This window comes from Aristolochia californica, unplaced genomic scaffold (genome assembly GCF_029961685.1).
Source record: "Aristolochia californica isolate CCGP_79_NKW_82.1479 unplaced genomic scaffold, dmAriCali1.0.hap1 SCAF_16, whole genome shotgun sequence".
Lineage (NCBI taxonomy): Eukaryota > Viridiplantae > Streptophyta > Magnoliopsida > Piperales > Aristolochiaceae > Aristolochia > Aristolochia californica.
In genome coordinates, this window is record NW_027181837.1 from 1,570,192 (window position 1) to 1,589,348 (window position 19,157).

The window sequence follows — 19,157 nt, forward strand, 5'->3', positions numbered from 1 at the left end:
AACATGGAATCTAACTGGAAAAGATTTTTTTCTGCACCGCTACTAATCCAGAAAATTGAAGTCAATACGTTGAACAGATGATGCTTTTATAAGTTAATAGAAAACTATTTTATTCTTCTTCAAAAGAGCTTCTAATGGAGAAGTGTGACTCAAAGAAAAACTTCCCTCGACCATGTCCAACTCCGGGACCTCCGCAATGCCACCGCCGACTTTCCGCTTTGTTCCTCTTCAATTCTTCATCTTCTCTCTTTTTCTGCCGTTTAGCAGCTCGATTTCTTTCCGTATGTCCAGCTTCGATCCAAACGCCACTACCATGTACTTCGAAGGCGATGCACAGGTATTCAATGGAGCCATCCAAATGAACCGGTACGATTATCTATCCCGTGTTGGCCGCGCCACCTATTACCGGCATGTTCCCATTTGGGACTCTGGCACCCAAACACTCACAGATTTCACAACTCACTTTTCTTTCTCCATTGATACGCTTGGCAATCTGAACTATGGCCACGGGCTGGTCTTCTACCTTGCGGCTGTGAACTTCCAGACCCCAGAAAACTCTAATGGTGGATTTCTGGGCCTGTTTAACACCACCACCCTTGGTACCCCGACCCAGAATCAAATCGTCGCGGTCGAGTTCGATTCATACGTGAATACCGAGTGGGATCCACCAGTCCCGCATGTAGGTATCTCTGTAAATACTCTTGGCTCTGTAGCTTATGTGCCTTGGAATGCTAGCCTGCATAGCGAGGTCAAGGGTAATGCTTGGGTTGATTATAATTCAAGAAACAAGAGGTTGAGTGTTTTCTTGACATATGCAGACAACCCCACTTTCGATGGGAAATATAACTTCTCTTATGAAGTTGATCTGAGAAAAGTCTTGCCTGAATGGGTCTCGATTGGGTTCTCTGCAGCCACTGGTAAGTACGTGGAATTGAACAAGGTTTACTCCTGGGAGTTCAATTCATCTTTGGAGATGAAGGAGAGAAATGTCGAGGCCAATGGAGAGAAGCAGAAAGAGGAAGTGAATAAATGGATGGTGGGATTCGCAACTAGTTGGGGAGCTGTTTTTATTTGTGGCTTGATTATAGCAAGCGTGATGTTTTGGAGAAGGAAGATTACATCAAAGAGGAGGAAGAAAACCGTGGGTCTCACATCTATCAATACTGACCTAGAGAGAGGAACCTGGCCCAAAAAATTTTCTTACGAAGAGCTTGTTGCTTCTACAAACAACTTCTCTGAGGAAAGGAAGTTGGGAGAAGGTGGTTTTGGGAGTGTTTACAAGGGATATTTAAAAGATTTCGACATGTTTGTGGCAGTAAAGAAAATTTCAAGCGGCTCTAAACAAGGGAAAAAGGAGTATTTAACCGAAGTGAAGGTTTTCAGCAGCTTGAGGCACCGGAACCTGGTGCGGCTAATTGGTTGGTGCCATCAACAAGCTCAGTTTTTACTCGTCTATGAGTTCATGCCTAATGGGAGCCTCAACACTCATCTTTTTGGTAATAAGAGCTTCCTCTCCTGGGAAGTCAGATACAAGATTGCACTAGGCTTGGCTTCTGCACTGCTTTACCTCCATGAGGAGTGGGAGCAATGTGTGGTGCACAGAGACATCAAGTCCAGCAACGTAATGCTTGATTCTGGTTTTAATGCAAAACTAGGCGATTTCGGGCTAGCCAAACTCATGGATCATGAGCTGGGGCCGAGGACCACTGGCCTGGCTGGTACATGGGGATACTTGGCACCCGAATACATAAGCAAAGGCAAGGCAAGCAAGGAGTCAGATGTTTATAGCTTTGGAGTTGTGGCTCTAGAAATTGCCTGTGGGAGAAAGCCTGTGGAAAATACAGATGACGAAACCACCATGAGATTGGTCGAGTGGGTATGGGAGCTCCATGGAAATGGTCTGGTTCTGGAAGCTGTGGATAAGAGCCTGGATACGGCATATGATGTGAAACAGATGGAGCGATTGATGATTGTGGGGCTGTGGTGTGCTCACCCCGATCACTCTCTGAGGCCTTCCATCAAACAGGCAATTCAGGTTCTCAGTTTTGAGGCAGCACTGCCCGAACTTCCACAAACCATGCCAATCCCAATATACCGTGTACCCACTACCTCTGAGAGTCAGTCTAGCCATGGCTCCATAACATATACAAGCATACCTGTTGGTCGCTAATCGTGTGTTCGTATATACAAACAAGTCTGTGTTATTTAAATCTTCGTGATTAAGGGTGAGGATTCACCTCAAGTTCTCTAATTCTTTATTAATTACTTGCTGTCGTGCTACTTGTGACTAGGGGTGGCTTTGAACCGAGCCGGCTCGAGTTCGGCTCGGTTCAATTCGTTATCTATCGAGCTCGAACACCGAAATCAGCTCGTTTATCTTAATGAGCCGAGCTCGACCGAAGCCAGGTTCGGTTTGTCGGCTCGCGAGCCGGCTCGACGTGAGTCGGATTCGGTATCGGGATCGGGAGCGGGATCGAGAGCGAGGGGGGAAATTTTTTTCCTCCCCTCGTCACCGCCGAGCCCCTCCCATCGGCTGTTGTCGCCGCCTCTACCACCGTCGCAGTTGTTCGCCGGCCGTCTCTACCGCTGTCACAGCTGCTCGCCGGCCGCCTCTGTGGCCGTCAGTTCGATTTCTTCCTTTCCTCGCCATCGCCTCTATTTTCGTCGCCGCCACTTCCGTCACAGCCGTCATCCCCGACGACAGGTCCTCCCCGGCGCCGTAACCCCCTTCCCTCCTCGTCGTCTCGACGAAAAACTAGAACCTAACTTCAGGGGAGAAATTAGGGGAGAAATAATCTCCCCCCTCGCCCGCGCGAAGATGATCTCGCACGTGCGATTTCGCACAAGCGAGATCATAAAGTAAAAAAAAAAAAAACTTTTTCCTCTCGAAAAAATTAAAAATAAATTTTATAGAAATAAGTTTCTATAAAATATTAGTGTCTCATGTTTTTTTAAACATTTTTCTAATTAAATTTTTTTATTAAAAATCATATATTTTTCTAAGTAAGATTTTCGTACCAAGATGGGGTAGAAAACTGTATAGAAATTTTTTGAATAAGTATTTAATAGTTGATGCTATAATACTTTTAGCATGAAGCAATTTTCATTGTAATTTTGTGTTTGATATTTTATTTAATTAAAAATTTATCGATAAGTATAATTATATATTAGATTGATTATTAATTTTTATTTATTTCCCTAGTAGGGACAATAAAAGGTCCATTTAACTTTCCTAAGGAAATTTTAAAATATTTCTTGTAATTTTCTAATAAGTCACTAATAGTAATAAGATTTTATTTAAAGATTTTTTGGGGAATATGTATCATAGGAAAAATATTTTTAGTTTTTCCTAGAATATAAATTTTCATCTAGGGGGATTCAAAAATTACAAAACAAGATAGACAACAATTGGAGTAAAAAAGATTAATATTGGTGTATTTTAATCCATTATTGAAATTCAATCCTGAACCTCCCCTATCATTATATTTTTTTAAAATGTATGCATAATTTTATATATAATTTATTCAAAGCCACCCCTACAGGCGAGATCATAAACAAAGAAAAAAAAAACTCTTTGTCCCTTCCTCATGGCTCTTAAAGAAATTGAAAAGATATTTTAGTAGAAATACGTTTCTAGAGACTATTATTGGTTTTTTCAATAAATGTTGAAAAGACATTTTTAGTAGAAATATAGGGACCATTAGTGCCTCATTTTTTTTAAAATATTTTTCTAATTATAAATTCTTTTTAAAAAATCACATAATTTTCTAAGTAAGATTTTTCTGCCAAGATGGGTTAGAAAACCATATAGAAAATTTTTGAATAAGTATTTGATAGTTGATGATATACTACTTTGAGCATAAGGTAATTTTCATAGCAATTTTGTGTTGGACATTTTATGTGATTAAAAATTTATCGATAAGTATAATAATATATTAGATTAATTATTAATTTTTATTTATTTCCTTAGAAAAGGCAATAAGAGGTCCATTTAACTTTCCTAAGAAAAATTTAATATATTTATTGTAATTTTCTAGTAAGTCTCTAATAGTAATAAGATTTTATTTAAAAGATTTATAGTTTTTATTTGGGTGATTGTAAATTGATAGTGATATTTCATTTAATTTTGTTGTGTTTGATTCCTCGAGGGTTAGCTCATCCAAACTCAAATTCGAACTCCATAATTTTATCTTAAAGTGAAAAAGAACTTGGAAGTGGTAGTTGACACTTTGGCACTAAAGATATGCTGATCTTCTAATTGTAATTTCATCTGCAAAAATTGTGCACAACAACTTCTAACTGCAATTTTTTTAACTGCCTTATACTATCTTCTTCCAGCTACCTGTTCTGTTCAGTGCTCTCATGGAAATTCAGTGTTGTCATAGTTGAAAACTGTAATGGTTCAGATGATCACATAGCCTTTGACCAAATCAAAGATAATATTTTCGTCAATCATATGAAATTAGGGAATTTAATGCGAGAGTTACACGTCTTCGTAATGCATTTGATATGGATATCGATTTTCTAACTTGGGGGTGCGAACTGGTCTGCTGCTTTCCTCTCTAGAACATGAAGAGAAGGGTTTTCTTCTGTTGGTTTTTCATGGTAGGTTTCAGTTCCAAAAGCAACAGACAAATGTCAAGACGGCAAACACAAGAGAGAAGTCTACACAGATTATACCAAGGAATTATCAAAGGATATGCTCAACCCAGAAGACATCTGGATAGCCATTTCTCCATAATTCATGCAGTTGTCTTCATCTCTATTAAAGAATCAAAATTTGGTCGGCTTTGTGGTGATGAAACGAGGGACTTGGTCGCTGCCACGGCCTTATTTAGTTTGCCTAATTATAAGGTCGCAACACTGTTGATATTTTAATGGCAATTCTCGGAAGGGACGACTAATTCTCAATTCAGTGACAGGGATAAAGATAAAACCAATAGAATTTGAGATTGTCTCAAATTTTAACTCTAAAACAATTAGTGATAATGGTTATCATTTAAAATCTTATTTTTTTTAATTTATAACTATCTGTATTGATGAATGTAAAACATCGAAAAATATTCCTTCTTCTTATTCTCTCCATGGTATCAGATCAAGTACTTCTTAATCTCTATATTCAGTCCCACCCTTTTAACTTCTCTGAGGTATTAAACTGTTTTAAGGGTTTGCTGCGAGATTATCTTATTCTAATGACATTGATTGGAACGATGAAACCTTTGCAGAAGCTTAAAGAATGGAGGAATTGACATTTTCAAACCAGTGAGATTCAAACCTAAACCATTTATTTTAACTTAAGAGTGAGCCTTATTTTTTATTCTGACCTCACAAACCAGACAAAGTATCACCCACCATAAGAACTAGTCTAATAGCTTTGAATGATTTAGAGGAACGACTTCAACCACTCCAGAACTCTCAAGCAACTCTTCCTTCTGCCATGGCTCTCAGCACCTATGCAAGGGCCTGCTTCTATCCATTCATCATCTTCTTATTGCTTTTTCCTTCTGCAAATCCACTTTCTTTCAATCTCTCCCAGTTTAGGCAGGCTGCAGACAACATCGATTACCTAAGAGATGCCTTTACCTCAAACGATGTTATCCAACTCACCAAGAACCAACTTGATCAACCCATAAACCAAAGCGTTGGTAGAGCCGTATACAAGGATCTTCTCCACCTCTGGGATTCAAAAACCAAGAAGCTTACTGATTTCACCACTCACTTTTCCTTCATCATGAAATCAGTTGATGAATCCAATTATGGTGATGGGCTTACCTTCTTTCTTGCCCCCAATGGGTCCTATATTCCTGAGGCATCAGCTGGAGGATACCTTGGTCTCTTCAACGAAAGCTCAGCTCTCAATTCCTCTGCAAATCAAATTGTGGCCGTCGAGTTCGACAGCTTTCAAAACCGGTGGGATCCAAGTCCTAATCATGTTGGCATCGACGTGAATTCAATTCAGTCAAGGGTGAACGTTTCGTGGAAGAGTAGCATGAAGAACGGTTCTTTAGCTAACGCTTGGGTTAATTATAATGCATCTGCAAGAAATTTAAGTGTTTTTCTTACTTATGCCGAAAAGCCTGTTTATAACGGCAATTCTAGTCTGTTTTACATTATTGACTTGAGGGAATTTCTACCTGAGTGGGTTTCTGTGGGCTTCTCAGCTTCGACCGGCAAATTTGTTGAGATTCACAACATTCATTCATGGGATTTCTCTTCAAATCTGGAGACTCAGAAAGAAAAGAAGACGGGTTTAGCAGTAATATTGTCTGTGGTTGCAGGCGTTTTGGTCTGTGGGTTTGTTTTAGTTTGGTTTCTTTTATGGAGAAGGAAGTGGTCCAGAAAAGGAGGAGAAGAAGATGATGAGTTCGACTTGACCATGAACGACGAATTCGAAAGAGGAACAGGACCCCGGAAGTTCACCTACAAAGAACTAGTTTCTGCTACAAATGAATTCTCGGAGGAAGGTAAACTTGGAGAAGGAGGCTTTGGTGGTGTTTACAAAGGGCAATTGAAGGATTTGAACTTAATCGTAGCCGTTAAAAGGGTCTCTCAGAGGTCTAAACAAGGGAAAAAAGAGTATGTTTCTGAAGTAAAGATCATCAGTCGTTTAAGACACAGAAACTTGGTACAGCTCGTCGGTTGGTGCCATGAACGCGGGGAGTTCCTTCTTGTTTACGAGTTTCTACCAAATGGCAGCCTTGACACGCACCTCTTCGGCAGCAAAAACTTGGTGGCATGGGACGTGAGGCACAGAATCGCACTTGGGCTGGCCTCTGCTCTGCTTTATTTGCACGAAGAGTGGGAGCAGTGTGTTGTTCATAGAGATATAAAGTCAAGCAATGTTATGTTGGATTCAAGTTTTAATGCAAAACTTGGAGATTTTGGACTGGCAAGACTGGTGGACCATGAGCTTGGATCACAGACAACAGTCTTGGCCGGGACGATGGGGTACCTAGCCCCTGAGTGTGTCACCATTGGGAAGGCCAGTAAGGAGTCCGATGTTTATAGTTTCGGAGTTGTGGCCCTGGAAATAGCTTGTGGGAGAAGACCAGTTGAAATCAGAGCAGAAGCAGCCAAGTTGAGTCTGATGGAATGGGTCTGGGACCTTTATGGAAGAGGAAGAATACTTGAAGCTGCGGATGAGAGGCTGGGTGAAGATTTCAATGAAAAGCAAATGGAGTGCTTAATGGTGGTTGGTCTCTGGTGTGCTCACCCAGATTACCATTTTCGGCCTTCCATACGACAAGTGATTAATGTCCTCAACTTTCAAGCTCCATTGCCTATTCTTCCTTCCCAGCAACCTGTTCCTGTGTATTTTCCACCTCCGATGAACATGAACCAGTTCTCGTACACAACACCCACTGTGGAAGTTACTGCTCCCGATACGTTTTCATCTGGCACCTGCAGTACCAGTGAGTCTTCGAAGGTAACCGTCTCTTCAAGCTCATTTTCTTCGACAAGTTTGTTGAAGTCTCCGCAATTTTGATAGCAAACAGTGATTCTCCAGTGCCAATAAAGTTGGATCTCTCCCAATTTCTTCTGTAAATGACTGATCAATAAGAGTTAATAAATTCTAGGACTTGGGAGTCATGTATGCATGAAAAATGACACTAGAAATTTCAATGTGGTGGGTGTAATACTCTGTTCAGAGAGTAGAGGATGCTCCGTCATTTATTAAGATGGTGCATCTAATGTCCCCCTGCCAACTCTCGGCCATTGTCTTAATTTTAGCCCGCTTTGTTTAATTCCTATCTGTGTGTATTTGTCATTTTAATTAATTTAAAGTACAAAGCCAATTTTACACTGGGTGTTTATGCACAATGATCCAGGTACACTTGGAAGCAATTACATATAAAATACACAAGATTTTTATGTGGTTTACAATCTTTCAAGGTGTTTAGAACCTTGAAGCTCCATTAAGGTTGGGTTGCCTACTGTCATCTACAACAAATTGCCTTTTAGGCCAATTACTATATTATCTAAATAGGGACTTGCACTACTCAATTCACCATAATAGTCAATTTACAATAGCACACCCTCACTTAGATTTACAACAGATAACTACGTACACTAACCTTGAGCCGTTAAGGGATTTTTCAGTAGCTTACTAGGTCACACAAGTTTAGACCCACATGGAGATTTTCAACATCACCTACCTACACAAGGTCTTACAGTTATTAGTAACTTAAGTATTTTTTTATTATCAAATTATCTCAGTGGCCATATTGAGACCACCAATCTCCTTTTTTATAGTGACAAATGCCCATAAGCATATAAAATATATGTGCAATAAGTTCATGAATATAAATGAATATTGCTAAATTTAGGACAGAAAGATTAGAACCTCGAAGCAAAGTAAAAACGGGAGAGAAGAAGAGAGAGAACTCAGGTAAAGAAGGGAGAAAAAGAGAAAAGGGAGAGAGCCTTTAGGCTAAGAGAGCTTGGACGAATTTGGCAAAGGGGAGAGAGACTTGATGCTCTACCCCAAACCAATGATTTCTATATAGTTTTTTAGAGGAATTTACAATGCCTACAATGCCCTTAGGGCTACAAGCTCTACATGAGAAAATACCTAAGTAGACATGTTCAACTTAACTAATTATACCCTTGTGTCATCTTTATTAGATGACACCTTATTTATAAGCATGCCACCCCTCTTAGACTTGGGGGCCTTCTCCATGCTCGTGTGGGCTTGGGCCTATCTTCTAACACACCCCCTCAAGCTGGGGTGAGAAAACATCATAAATGCCCAGCTTGTTGCAAATGGTAGATATGGTTTTATGAGAGACTGGCTTCGTGAGGATGTCTGCAACTTGTCCTTGTGAGGAGGTATGTCTGAGGGATAATATGTTGGATTAGAATTTTTCTCGTATAAGGTGGCAGTCCACCTCAATGTGTTTTATTTTTTCATAGAAGACCAGATTTGAAATGATATGAATTACCGCTTGATTATAGCATTATAGATCCATAGAGGATCCTTTACAGAATTCCAGTTTAGTAAGAAGGGACCTGATCCATAGAAACCCACTAACTGTGTGTGCCATGACCCTGTATTATGCTTCAGAATTGGACCTTGCCACCACATTCTGCTTCTTGCTTCTCCATGTAGCCAAGTTTCTTTCAACCATTGTATAATACCCTGAAGTATATTTTCTGTCATTTGATGATCCGACTCAATCTGCATCTGAGAACCCTTCTATATTGAAGTAACCATGGTCCTTATAGAGAATCCCTCTTCTTGGGGCTCTTTTCAAATATCGCAATATTCTTTGTAATGCTTGTCCATGAGTAAGTTGTGGTTTGTTCATGTATTGGCTTACCACACTTACTGGATATGAGATATCCGATCTTGTTACATAGAGATAAATAAGTTTTCCCACAAGTCTTTGATATTTTCCAATATCCACATCTTCTCTAGAGCATATGAATAATTTAGTATTTGAATCTATGGGGGTATCTGCTGGTCTACACCCCATCATTCCTGTCTCCTCCAGAGACTACGAGCATGGCCAGGAATAACTTAGCCTTAATTGCAGTTTGTGCGTTGCTAAACCTAGCATGTGCCTCAATAGTGCATAGCTCCGAACCATTTTACGCAGATTTGTGATGATAAATGTATACAACAACGTCCTTAAAGAATCTGTAAGAATTCAATAACACATTTTAACACATACAATAACAAAAACATGAAATTAAGCTTGGCCAAATTAATGAGGATTTTAGCAAAGGTTTCCATCTATGTATTTTTTTTCATTGAGGGCAAGTGCTCTAATTGCTTGGTGGGACTAGCTATCAAATATGTTTTCCATTTGGGCTAATCAGATCAGAATCCCTTTTTCACACTAGAAATTGAGTGCAGAGTACATCTCTGTGAGAAATCTATCGAGACTTGTATATAACCTTCGTAGACTCATCTGAATTGAGCCAAACACCCTTGATGTTTCTGTCAACTTTTTGTAGTATGAAGCAGCCGGCCTCTTGCTGGCAAGATTCCACCAAAATATTCCTGGAGGAAGATTTCGAATGCATGGAAACAAATTCTTCCCTTGAACCCTCCGCCTTGAATTCCCCTTTCATCATCTCTGGCCAACAAAAACTCTGGAACTAAAAGCAGCAATATTAACCGTCTGCTTTGCTCTTCTTCCGGGAGAAATGGCTCTCAGCCGTTACCTCTTCTTCTTCTTCTTCTTTTTGTTTAGCTCAGTCCTAAATATATCAACCTCCAAAATGATCTTTAACTTCACCTCCTTCGCTCCCAATGCCCATGACATCATCTTCTCCGGCGACGCCTTCGCTTCCGGTGAAAAGGTCATCCAACTCACTCGCAACCAGCTGGACCAGGACTTGCTCCAAAGTGCAGGTCGAATCACCTATGCCTCCCCCATCCAGATTTGGGACCCTGCGACCCGCGTTGTTGCTGATTTCTGCACCCAATTCAAATTCGTTATCGATGGTCTTGATAAAGAAAAATATGGAGATGGTCTTGCCTTCTTCATGGCCCCAGTTGGCTCCGATCTCCCACAAAATTCCACTGGTCAGTGGTTGGGGCTCTTCAACTCTACCACCAATGGCATGGCATCAACTCAAGTTGTTGCTGTAGAATTTGATACATTCCAGAATCGCTGGGACCCGAGTCCAAATCATATTGGTATCGACATAAATTCCATCATTTCAGTGACCACTAAGAACTGGGAGACAGAGATAAGGAACGGTTCTGCAGGGTCAGCATGGGTGGGATATAATTCAACTACGCGGAGCCTCTATGCGTTTCTTACTTACGACAAATGGAGCTTCGCGGGTAAACCCAGCATCTCTTATGAAGTAAATCTTACAGATTTTCTCCCTGACAAGATAGTGATAGGGTTCTCGGCTTCAACAGGAGCTTCAACTGAACTCCACAAAATCCTGTCATGGAATTTTCAATCTTCTATGACTCTTGGTAGCGATACTCATCGATCAGGAAATAAGAGAAGGCAATGGGTTATTTTGTTAGTGGTCACCATGGGGGTCTTGGTTGCTGCGTTGGGATTTGCATGGATAGTCTGGAGAAGGGAAAAAAGGCAGTGCAGAGACGACACCGTCTTAGATGCCTCCATAGAAGATAAGTTTGTGAAAGGAACCGTTCCTAGGAGGTTCACTTACAAGGAGCTGGCTTTGGCTACTAAGAACTTCAGCGAGGAAGGGAAACTTGGGCAAGGCGGGTTTGGTGGTGTCTACAAAGGAACTTTGAGCAATAACAGTACTGCCTTTGAGACAGTAGCAGTCAAGAAAATTGCTAGAGGTTCAAAGCAAGGAAGGAAAGAGTATGTAACGGAGGTGACAGTAATTAGTCGATTGAGGCACCGCAACCTCGTCAAATTGATTGGCTGGTGCCACGAGTACGGAGAATTCCTCTTGGTTTACGAATGCATGCCTAATGGAAGCCTCGATTCATACCTCTTTGGCAAGAAGCTTTCTCTGAAATGGAAAGTGAGGTACAAGATAGCTCTAGGCTTGGCCTCTGCACTTCTCTACCTCCATGAAGAATGGGAACAATGTGTTATCCACCGAGACATCAAGTCCAGTAACATCATGTTGGATTCAAACTTCAACACCAAGCTCGGAGATTTCGGCCTTGCAAGATTTATTGATCATGAATTAGGCTCACAGTCAACTGTGGTGGCAGGAACAATGGGTTATCTGGCTCCTGAGTGTATAACAACAGGCAAGGCCAGTAAAGAGTCTGATGTATACAGCTTCGGTGTGGTTGCCTTAGAGATTGCTTGTGGGAGAAAGCCTGTGGACACAAGGGCTGATGAACGTAAGGTGAGATTGGTGGAATGGGTGTGGGATCTTTATGGGAAGGGTAAGCTCTTCGAGGCCGTCGACGAGAGGCTAAGTAACGATTTCGATGAGAAGCAGATGGAGAGGTTGATGACTGTTGGGCTATGTTGTGTTCACCCTGATATCAAATTAAGGCCTTCTATCAGGCAAGTGATTCAAGTATTGAATGTTGAAGCTCCACTGCCAAGTTTACCAGCAAAAATGCCAGTAGCAATATACTATGCGCCACCCTTCAGTATGTCTCATTTTAACTACACGAGCAACATGAGCATTACAAACTGGACAACAGGCGGGAGCCATAGCAGCTGCAACACTTCGTCTACTGCTTCTTCTAGAGCTTCTTCCACTAAATCATTGTTGGAGAAGAGCAAGGTGGAGACTAACCAGCCTAGTCTTCTTGGTTCCCAGAATGAATACGATGCAAACGAGTCATCTAAGTGCTGTAGTTAGTTCTTCTGCAATGCTTTCTTTGTTTCCCGTTGTCTGAGAAGAGTGTGTACAGAGTGTTGAATTTGGGAATAGAGATGATTGTTCGTCAGCCAAAGTGATGAATTCAGTAGAAGAATGGGGTTTTGTTGCATCTTCACACCATCACTCGTCTTTAATTTCTCTTATGACAGGGTTGTCTATTTAGGTTTTATGCTGGGAAAAAAAATTTCCTCCTCGAGATACAAAGATGAAACTATCACTGTTTCGGATGTTAACGCTCCAAGCCATAAAAGCATTCCAATGCATACACACAAGGAAAAATGAAAGAAAAATTTTCAATGCGTCTGCCGGGAGTCGAACCCGGGTCTATTGCTTGGAAGGCAATTATCCTAACCGTTGGACTACAAACGCTTCATATTTTAACAGTTTTGAGTACTCTATTAAATCTAAACCACCTGTGAATTTAATTAGGATTGACAAGAAGACTAAGCTGTTCACAATTTTTTAATTAGGATCGGTCGGGTTTTAGAAAAAACTCTAATATGAAAATTATGCAGGTCGAAGTTTTTTCCCTTACCCTGTTCCTGACTTGTGGGGTGTGAGGAAACCCATCATCGAGGCTTTCAGGTCGCGTCAGGCTTTAATTTCGTCTAATTGGAGAAGTCCAAAATGGAATATATCGTATATTTTAGCTGGCAATTTTAATAAGATGAAGTTGCGCATTAGCTTCAGGTGAAAATCAAGAATAAAACTTTAGCGCCCATGGCCTCATCTCTCTCTGTGAATGTCAATGTCGGCTTATAAACTTTGACGTAGAACCACCTCATTTTTTCAAAGGAAAAAGCTGCTTTCTGCCCCGACTTCCCAAAAAGAATGCAAAGTCTTAAGGGATCCGCCATTAAGAAAGAAAAGAATATCGGCTGCCTCTGGTAAATGTTAAGGCCTGGAAATTTATTGGGTTAAGAATCTGGACATTTTTCGTGCCTGCTGCTGGAGCCATTGATCCATGTTTTGCCTAAACAACTCTCCTTCCAGGTAGTTTTCCGCTTTTAACCCATCTTGGGTGATCACTTGTCGAATATTACAGCCAGGTTTTGAGCAAAACTAAACTGGATTTCGTCAAGAAATGACTAGTGCTGTAAAGATTACTCCTGCGCGGGGTTTCTGGGTGTTACTATATAGAGGACTCTCAAGTTACCTGTTGCAACAAGCTTGAAAGACGACATGGAGCTCGTCCGGGTTTTGCTTCTGCTAGCGATGTTGACGACGGCGAATGTCAAAACAGTGTCGTCCGAGTCCGTGAGATTGCAGATAAAGAACAAATACGTACGCTTCTCTCTCACTCGTATAAAGCTTTCCGTTTCCATTCTTCTTTTTCACCTGTTTTCTCTGTTCCTGTATCGTGATCTTAACTTTGTTTCAGTAATGGCACTTCTGAGTCTCTCCATGTACGCCAGTTTTTTTCTTCTACTAAACACTTCTATTAACAAAAGACGTTTAAATGGTATTAATGCTTTTAAGGAATAATTTAAATTCCTTGTGTGACGGTGGGGGTGCAGGTTGTGGTCGATAATGGCATCTTCAGGCTTACTTTGTCGAAACCAGGGGGCAGTATTACCGGAATCCAGTACAGGGGCATCGGTAATTTGCTGGAGTACAATACAGAAACAATGAGAGGGTATGTACATACTTTGTAGTTTCTTCATATTATGGGAAGGAAGTAGTTCTTTCCTTTAACGTGCATGGTTTTCCAAGTTATAGATATAAACAAAGATCACCTCCTTCCATCGGACCGGGCAATGAATGTTCAATTTCCTTTGATAGGTATTGGGATCTTGTTTGGTCTGATTCTAAAGTTAAAGGCCCTGGAAAATTTGATGTGTAAGTACTCATTTATGTTTCGCTTTTTTTTTCTTTTCAGTTGTTAAATGCCTGTTTCGTCATTTTAGAGGGCAGAAGAGAAGGGTTTTTAGCATTTTGCTCAAATCTGTTCAGTTGATCTTGTTCTTATATGTTTCCGTAAGCATTTTTTGAACTTTTTTGTAGCATACAGGGCACGATCTTTACGGTAATAAAAGATACTGAAGATCAGGTGGAGCTGTCTTTCAAAAGGACTTGGAATTCCTCTCTCACCGGCATTCAGGTTCCCTTGAACATAGACAAGAGGTGAATTCTGCATAAATTAAAACCCTATCATCTTCTCATTTTTTCCCCTTAAAAAAGCAAACTGTTCTTATTTTTTGTTACGCAAGTAAAATGATGCAAACAAATATTTAAGTGTAGATTCGTAGTGCTTCGTGGTTCGTCTGGCTTCTACTCATACGGCATTTACGAGCGCCTTCCGGGCTGGCCTGGTTTCTTATTGTCTGAGACGAGGATAGCTTTCAAACTGAGAGACGACAAGTAAAATACCCATCTCTGCCCTTTCTTCTTCTACTGTAGCCAGTTTCTCCTCTTTGGGGCCTGTATTCTCCTTAACTATAAACGGAAATGGCAGGTTTCATTACATGGTGGCGGATGACTCGAGGTTCCACCACATGCCGATGCCAGAAGATCGTAAACCACCACGAGGACGGACTTTGGCCTACAAAGAAGCAGTTCTCCTGGTTGATCCCATGGAGCCGGAGCTCAAAGGAGTAGTAAATGTGAGACAAGAGAGTTTGTTCTTTTCTTTTTTTCCTTTCTATTTCTTCCTGCTGTTTAAGCAATGAAAAACTTTGCAGGTGGACGACAAGTACCAATACTCGAACACGAACAAGGACAACAGACTTCATGGATGGATCTGCGAGGATCCTCCCATAGGATTTTGGCAGATTACCGCCACCAATGAGTTTCGAGTTGGAGGACCGATGAAGCAGGAGCTCACCTCCCATGTTGGACCCACCATGCTCTCTGTATGTCTTCGTCACAAAGTTTTTTTTTTTTTTTGGCGATTGCTTAGGCAAATCACCATTTTTTGTTCTTTGAATGCGGGCACCTTTTTTCATTTGACAGGTGTTTCATAGTGCTCATTATGCTGGGATGGATCTGGTACCGTACTTTGAGAATGGAGAGCCATGGAAGAAGGTCTATGGTCCTGTGTTTTTCTATCTCAATTCAGTTCATACTGGAAATGGATATCCTACGCTCTGGGATGATGCGAAAAGACAGGTCTGCATTCATTCCACTTTACAGTACTGTAATTCAAATCTGGGATGAAGAACAGAAAGCCTCAATTTACAGGAATTACGCTGCATATTTTTCTCTGGGAATGCAGATGGCAACAGAAGTTAAAAATTGGCCGTATAGTTTTCCAGCATCAGAGGACTTTCCCCCTTCCAATCAACGCGGTTCAGCTGGTGGACGACTACTAGTGAAAGATCGGTACTGAAAGAAAAAATAAAATCCGCAAAACTTTTTTTACTTTTTGAGTTTTATAATTAGTTCACTAATCAACACGTCCGCACAACCTGTTAATCCATTCTTAGGTACGTTAATGAAGATGTTCCTGTACCAGCAGCAGCTGCCTATGTAGGTTTGGCTTTACCTGGAGAAGTTGGGTCTTGGCAGACAGAATGCAAGGTCCGATCACAGTTCACCTTCGAATTCAGTTTCATTATTCAAGATTGAATTGTATCTGATTTTGAGGCTTTGTGATTTCAGAGTTATCAATTCTGGATTAGAACAAATCCAAACGGTTCTTTCTCTATAAGAAACGTCAGGCCAGGAAACTATAATCTTTATGCATGGGTGCCTGGTTTCATTGGAGACTATAAAAAAGCTGAAATAATTACTATCAGTCCAGGTCGGTGTCCTTCTTTCTCTTGCTCCAGTCAATAATATCAACGGAAACTTTACATGTAACTGAATGGTGAATCTGAAAGGGTTTCTGTCATTGAAGCGCAGGAAGAGAGATTGATCTGGGTGATCTTGTATATGAACCGCCGAGAGACGGTCCGACGTTGTGGGAGATAGGTTTTCCGGATCGTACTGCACTCGAATTCTTCATCCCTGACACTAAACCCATCTATTACAACAAATTCTTATCGGATCCAAAGGACAGGTAGGTTGTCAACTGGAATTGGATGCTCAGATCAATTAGACGCTTACCCAAACGATTAAAAACCAAATTACGCTCTGCAATTGACAGGTTTAGGCAATATGGTTTGTGGGAAAAATATGAAGAATTATATCCCAATGGAGAGCCCGTCTATAACGTTGGGTTCAGCGATTATCATAAAGATTGGTTTTTCGCGCATATGTGCAGGTCTCTTCTCTTAACTTTCCCTGAGTTTAATTTATCTTTTTTTTTTTTTGAAACTTGATTCACTGTCGCAATGCAGGAACATACGGCAGATAAAATTTAACTTGAGCAGTGCCGCACATGGAACCTATAAACTTCGGGTGGCTTATGCAGCCGCCATGAAATCGGTGTTGGAGGTAAAACTAAAACAAACAGACATAATTCTGATCTTCCCCTTTATTATTTCTCTAAAAGTTCAGAAAAACTAAGGCTGTTTTTCTTGGTTCTCTGAAGATTCGTTTGAACAATCCGGGGAGTCCTCCGCTTTACAGGAGTAAAAGGATCGGAGGGGAGAACGTAATTGCTAGACATGGAATTCACGGATTGTATCGGCTGTTCACCATCGACGTGCAGAGTGATAGGTTGGTGCAAGGCGAGAATACAATCTTTCTCACCCAGACATCCTGCTTGAATCATTTCCAAGGCGTCTTGTATGACTACGTACGCTTAGAAGCTCCTGCTTAGGGTGGTCGGATACTCTTTCTATTCTTTATATTGAACGGTAGGTTTTGAATAGGTTTTCAGGTTTGTTTCATATTTGCAAGTGAAATGATCGTTGCTAAAAGCAACTGTCCATAGTGAATTGAATATCTCAGTCCAGTTGTTTACAGAAAAAAAATATTTATTTGCATAAAGTGTCTATCTTGGTTCAAAGAATTACGAGAGATTAGAGTCTGGTAATGAAAAAATGTGATTAAGAATTGTAATTATGGGATTATTAATTACGCAAACGATGGCATCTTCATCACTGTGAAAGATCGTGTCATGTAACTCATCATTGTCGGGATGTATGCCACTATATCTTTTGTGGTGATCAAACTACAAAAACCTTTTCCCTATGTTCTAGAGATGCTTGTCAACGATTCTGCTCCATGCTAAGTTGCCGCTTAAGATTCATTTGTTGGGAGTAGCGCGCTACCACCGTCTAGTCGCCGTAGTGTGAAGTTGGGTCCAAGGTCTATCCCCAAATGACTAGGCAACTTAGGAAACCTCTTTCCCAACTAGTAAACTCAAGATCTTTGTACTCACTAATCAATATTTAACACACACCCTCATGAGTAGGCTCTCTTTTGTGGCTCTACATGTAGATAATTTGGGTGAAGGCCCACGTATGAGTACCTGCACTAATACCATGTGAAGTTGGGTCCAAGGTCTATCCCAAAATGATTAGGCAACTTAGGAAAACTCTTTCCCAACTAGTAAACTCAAGATTTTTGTATTCACTAATCAATAAGGGACTATTCCTTAACACTTAGCTCGTTGGATCCCTTTGCTCAATTGGTTCATGGAAGGCTTGTCGTGCTTCTATTTACTTGCTGATCACAACGAAAGGCGGAACATTTTCAAGGATTCACTTGAAATGTAACTTTGTTCGTGGCTGGTGGCACAGATTTCCGAAGGCTTGTTGAAGTCAGATGTGTCGAATACTACAGACACGGAACCCAGACCGAAGATTAACCTTGCCAGCATCAAAGGCAAAGATCACAACGAAAAGCGGAACATTTTCAAGGATTCACTTGAAATGTAACTTTGTTCGTGGTTGGTGGCACAGATTTCCGAAGGCTTGTTGAAGTCAGATGTGTCGAATACTACAGACACGGAACCCAGACCGAAGATTAACCTTGCCAGCATCAAAGGCAAAGTTCCGGTGACTGATCCTCTGGAACACATAATTTTCTACTGACCTTCCTCTGTTTATGTGTTTCACATCAAGCTCCTTCAGATTCTAGAACCATGATGTTTAGATTTATGTTTCTCTTTTGTGAAACTTTTATTTCCTGGCAATTGCCAAAATTGGCTTTCATGTAAGTCATCTCCTTCTCCATTGAATCATCTCCATTGTTGGGGAAAATGTAGAAGTTTAAATGAATGTCCCTAGTAATCGGTATGCTTTTTGTCGGTCTTCCAGCCATTGATTTACATCCTCCAGAGGGGCTCAATTTTCTTCATTTTCAATTACTCTTATGCATTACTTGAATATCTTTCAAGAAATAGACAAAAGATTCCATTGTCTTAAAATTTCATTTTTAGGATGACAAAATCCATCTTCCAATTCGACATATGCTGAGATGAAATAATTCATCTGATGAGACCAAAGAATCCATCTTATGAGATGAAATGATCCATCTCATTGGCATTGACATGATAGACACTCTTGGTTCTTAAATCTTTGGTTACACAATTGGATTTCATCTGAGTTTTGCTTGTTGTGGTTCAGAAGTAGGGGTCGACAAATTAGATTTGTAGTTGTATCAGCTATAAGACCTTGTGTAAGCAGACGATGTTGAATTGTGCTTTGAAAAGCAAGGGTTGAGAAGGGTTGACAAAAATCGTGCATACTTGATATGTGATTGTTTCACATATACTTTGATTATTGTACATAAACATATATATAAATTATAAGATTAGCCTTGTATTTTTATTAATTAAAAGATAAATATACACACCCACAAGGATTAGCCAAAAGAAGTTAAAATTAAGTAGAAAAATTAACAAACCTATTCAAGGTTTGATGCTCATGATGATTTCATGATTTAGTTTAGGGCATTGACTCAATTACTCTAGCATATTTTCACTCTTGAGTTTTATGGGATGTGCCAATATGATTATAAACTCAAGAGAT

At 40.4% G+C, this 19,157-nt stretch overlaps 3 protein-coding genes and 1 non-coding gene across 4 annotated transcripts; 3 read left to right on the plus strand and 1 right to left on the minus strand.

The window, feature by feature from the left end:
- Positions 1-172: 172 nt before the first annotated feature.
- Positions 173-2,170, plus strand: LOC137953502 (L-type lectin-domain containing receptor kinase IX.1-like). The gene has a single exon (XM_068800924.1). The coding sequence runs from the start codon at positions 173-175 to the stop codon at positions 2,168-2,170; it is 1,998 nt and encodes a 665-aa protein (XP_068657025.1).
- Positions 2,171-5,789: 3,619 nt separating this feature from the next.
- Positions 5,790-16,999, plus strand: LOC137953503 (uncharacterized). Its single transcript, XM_068800926.1, has 15 exons — positions 5,790-5,831; positions 13,812-13,930; positions 14,077-14,133; positions 14,299-14,418; positions 14,536-14,655; positions 14,750-14,891; positions 14,976-15,146; positions 15,247-15,402; positions 15,509-15,615; positions 15,720-15,813; positions 15,895-16,036; positions 16,138-16,294; positions 16,382-16,498; positions 16,548-16,671; positions 16,769-16,999. The coding sequence occupies exons 1-15, from the start codon at positions 5,790-5,792 to the stop codon at positions 16,997-16,999; spliced, it is 1,899 nt and encodes a 632-aa protein (XP_068657027.1).
- On the plus strand, positions 10,228-12,273 carry LOC137953453 (L-type lectin-domain containing receptor kinase IX.1-like). Its single transcript, XM_068800873.1, has one exon. The coding sequence runs from the start codon at positions 10,228-10,230 to the stop codon at positions 12,271-12,273; it is 2,046 nt and encodes a 681-aa protein (XP_068656974.1).
- Positions 12,592-12,663, minus strand: TRNAG-UCC (transfer RNA glycine (anticodon UCC)). Its single transcript has one exon. It is a non-coding gene; the product is annotated as a tRNA-Gly (tRNA).
- Positions 17,000-19,157: the final 2,158 nt, after the last annotated feature.

Bases quoted from the DNA above. Each gene is read 5' to 3' on its own strand.
- LOC137953502 (XM_068800924.1), top strand. From the start codon at position 173: ATGTCCAACTCCGGGACCTCCGCAATGCCACCGCCGACTTTCCGCTTT.
- LOC137953503 (XM_068800926.1), top strand. From the start codon at position 5,790: ATGGGTCCTATATTCCTGAGGCATCAGCTGGAGGATACCTTG. The intron at 15,403-15,508 runs GTCTGCATTCAT...CTGGGAATGCAG, and splicing joins GGGATGATGCGAAAAGACAG to ATGGCAACAGAAGTTAAAAA. The intron at 16,672-16,768 runs GTAAAACTAAAA...GGTTCTCTGAAG, and splicing joins CCATGAAATCGGTGTTGGAG to ATTCGTTTGAACAATCCGGG.
- LOC137953453 (XM_068800873.1), top strand. From the start codon at position 10,228: ATGATCTTTAACTTCACCTCCTTCGCTCCCAATGCCCATGACATCATC.